General features: G+C 24.6%; 1 protein-coding gene across 2 annotated transcripts in view; it reads right to left on the bottom strand.

The window, feature by feature from the left end:
- The window catches only part of LOC105450126 (adrenodoxin-like protein, mitochondrial), an 18,310-nt gene extending 15,786 nt beyond the window's left edge, over positions 1 to 2,524 (bottom strand). For both annotated transcript variants that reach the window (XM_011689824.1, XM_011689814.1), the window contains exons 1-2: positions 2,303 to 2,524; positions 1,080 to 1,131 (exon numbers count right to left, since the gene is read on the bottom strand). In XM_011689824.1, coding sequence (XP_011688126.1) covers positions 1,080 to 1,131; positions 2,303 to 2,411 — 161 coding nt within the window. In that variant the 5' untranslated portion in view covers positions 2,412 to 2,524. The remainder of the gene's footprint in view (positions 1 to 1,079; positions 1,132 to 2,302) is intronic.
- Between the last annotated feature and the right edge of the window lie 163 nt (positions 2,525 to 2,687).

Raw genomic sequence — 2,687 nt, 5'->3', positions numbered from 1 at the left:
AATACTTCAATACATGCTTAAAAACATCCTTGAATATTATTATCTTCTTACCCTTCCTTGCACCGAAAAAAAAAACGTAAAAATACGCTTCTTTTTCACAAGTTACAGTGGGGTAACCCCTTAATATACAGTAATATAATATCTAACGTATCCAATAAATCAAATTAGATATATATTATTATAATTGTATATTGTAATTGTCATATATTAAAGAGTATATTAATTTAAAAGATTTTTATAATTAAATTATAATAAAATTCGTATGTATATTACAAAAAAATTATTCCTATTTGCCTCTTTTTATTTCTTTTAAAAAATAATGGAAACATAGGCAAGCAATACATGTAGATTCATTTAATGTAGAGTGTAGCAGTACATGTAGAGTCATTTAAAGATATTTAAAGGTATTTAAAAAAACATGTCAAATAACCGAGCTATGTAACAGCAAATCTTGCTGAGCATTTGCTGTCATATTGTGCATATTTTTATTCAGTTATATCATTTGCTGTTTTGGCTTCGTCTGAAGTACTTATAAATAAGAATCATTTCCTGTTAGATACTATAATAATAAATTAATTCTGTGTAGTATTAGACATTAATTTGCTCTCATTTTATGAATAACAAATTTTCTCACATTTTTTTGTTATTGTTTTGCAAACATCGATTTAATTACCAGATTTTACATTAAATTTACCTTATTAATATGGAAATTTGTTGTAGACACTTGACAAAATATGCTTTTCTCAGATTTGGTTAACTAGTTTTTTGATAGAATCAATAACAAAAATTTAACATAAAGTTCTCTCAACAAAAGTTAGCAAAAATTATCATATTTATCATACACAAAATTGTTTTTGTGAAAAACAAAAAATTTCAAATAAAATCATTTAATTCCTTGTAATGTAAAATCTTGTATAGGAACAATTTTAAAGATTCTCTTTTATTTTCAAAAATAAAAATGTTTTGCAGTATTTCAATATGCATATATTATCAATTTTATATTATATAAAATTAGTTTTAAAAAAATTATGCAATTTTATAAATCTAACATAAAATAAGAATACATTTATTTTACCTACATATCAGCCTCCGTTTTAGGATCCTGCATTTCGTATTCACCATGAAACATAACTGCAAAAATCATTTATTCATGTTTTATTTATTTAATGTATTAGTCAACAAGCTTGCATATATAATATAACAAGAAAAATGTCAGTGGTAAGTAATCTATGATAGTATCACAAGTATAGTTATCCGAAATAAATCTATAGTACATTTGATCAAATATTTTATCAAATCAACATCTGCATCGTATCAATATTAACCCCAGAAAGATAAAAATATTTAGAAATCTAATAAAGATAAATGATATATGAATTTATACATTTATTTGTATAAAATTTAAATTATATTTTTAATTAAGTACATTTCATAAATTATTTTTTTTATATATTTTGGTTTATTATTTATTTGAACAAGATACATATATAAACATAAAATAAAATTTAATATTAAACAAATATATTTTGAGAAAATAAATTTCTTAAAAATAAAAATATCCTTAAAAATCAAGGACAGAGAATTTTAAGTGCATGCCTAACTGATGTAACCTATGATTCTAGGGCTAAGTCATTTCGACCAACTCTGATCAACTTTAATCGACAATTGATTCAATTGTCTGTGTAGCAAGCTAACTGTATTTGTCGTAATTTTGACATCAGAATAACATTTCTGGTGAAATTTTGACATAAAAATGATAATAAATAACATAATTTATTATCTAGACTGTTGAGTTTATCGTCGATTAAAATTAATCAAATTCGAAATAGCTCTCAAGCTTGCATTTTGCCAGTAGAACACTGATATTAATAAATTAACAAGAAACCAATTTTATCTCTTCATAGTCTTTATCTCTTCATAATTTTATCACTTCATAATCATTTGAATGGAATATTTCACTGAAATAGTTATAAAATAACAGACTTCTATCTTCTCTCAATTTTTATCACCAATTTCCTACAGTATTCCAATCGAAAATTCTTAAACCTTACGTTATTAAAAATTATTCCAAGATTTCAAACAGAGAAAAAATTAACAAATCACATTTGAACAATTCGGCTAATTGATCGATGTAATTTTTTTCTCCGTCCGAGATCTTGGAGCGTGGACACTTCTGTCGGCATTGCTAACAAAATCTGTAATAAATGCAGGTTTCTGCAAAGTCTTTTTCTATCAAATTGAATTATCAAAGTAATTAAATTATATATAATAATCTATTATTTTAAAGGTAAGATATACTAACCTTTAGACGTATGAATTTTGTGATTAGACAGTTTTATCAAGTGACTTTTTGGTGTACATATTTTTTGCTTCATACAGAGTAGATATAGCGGTCGTAATACAAATGTCATTTTTTATAATACAATAAAATATTTCATATAAAATATTCTAAGAAGCTGAAATCTTCACGTTCTTAAAATAGTATGGTAAGAAATTGTGAGTAAATTGGGATGTTTCCATGGTGTAATAAAGATAGAGGTGTGCTGTTGCGCATAAAGATGATTGACCAATGAGAATGGTGGAACAAGTGGCCGGCCATATTAATATATCAGCCAATCAGCGTTTTTTTCCGCAATATTGAAAATGTGATATAATTTAAATAAGGAAAGGACAATTAATGAATTTAT

The sequence above is a fragment of the Wasmannia auropunctata genome, unplaced genomic scaffold (genome assembly GCF_000956235.1).
Source record: "Wasmannia auropunctata unplaced genomic scaffold, wasmannia.A_1.0 LD336111.1, whole genome shotgun sequence".
In the NCBI taxonomy this organism is placed as follows: Eukaryota; Metazoa; Arthropoda; class Insecta; order Hymenoptera; family Formicidae; genus Wasmannia; species Wasmannia auropunctata.
Note: the sequence above shows the minus strand (reverse complement) of the source record. Positions and strands in the feature narration are given on the sequence as shown.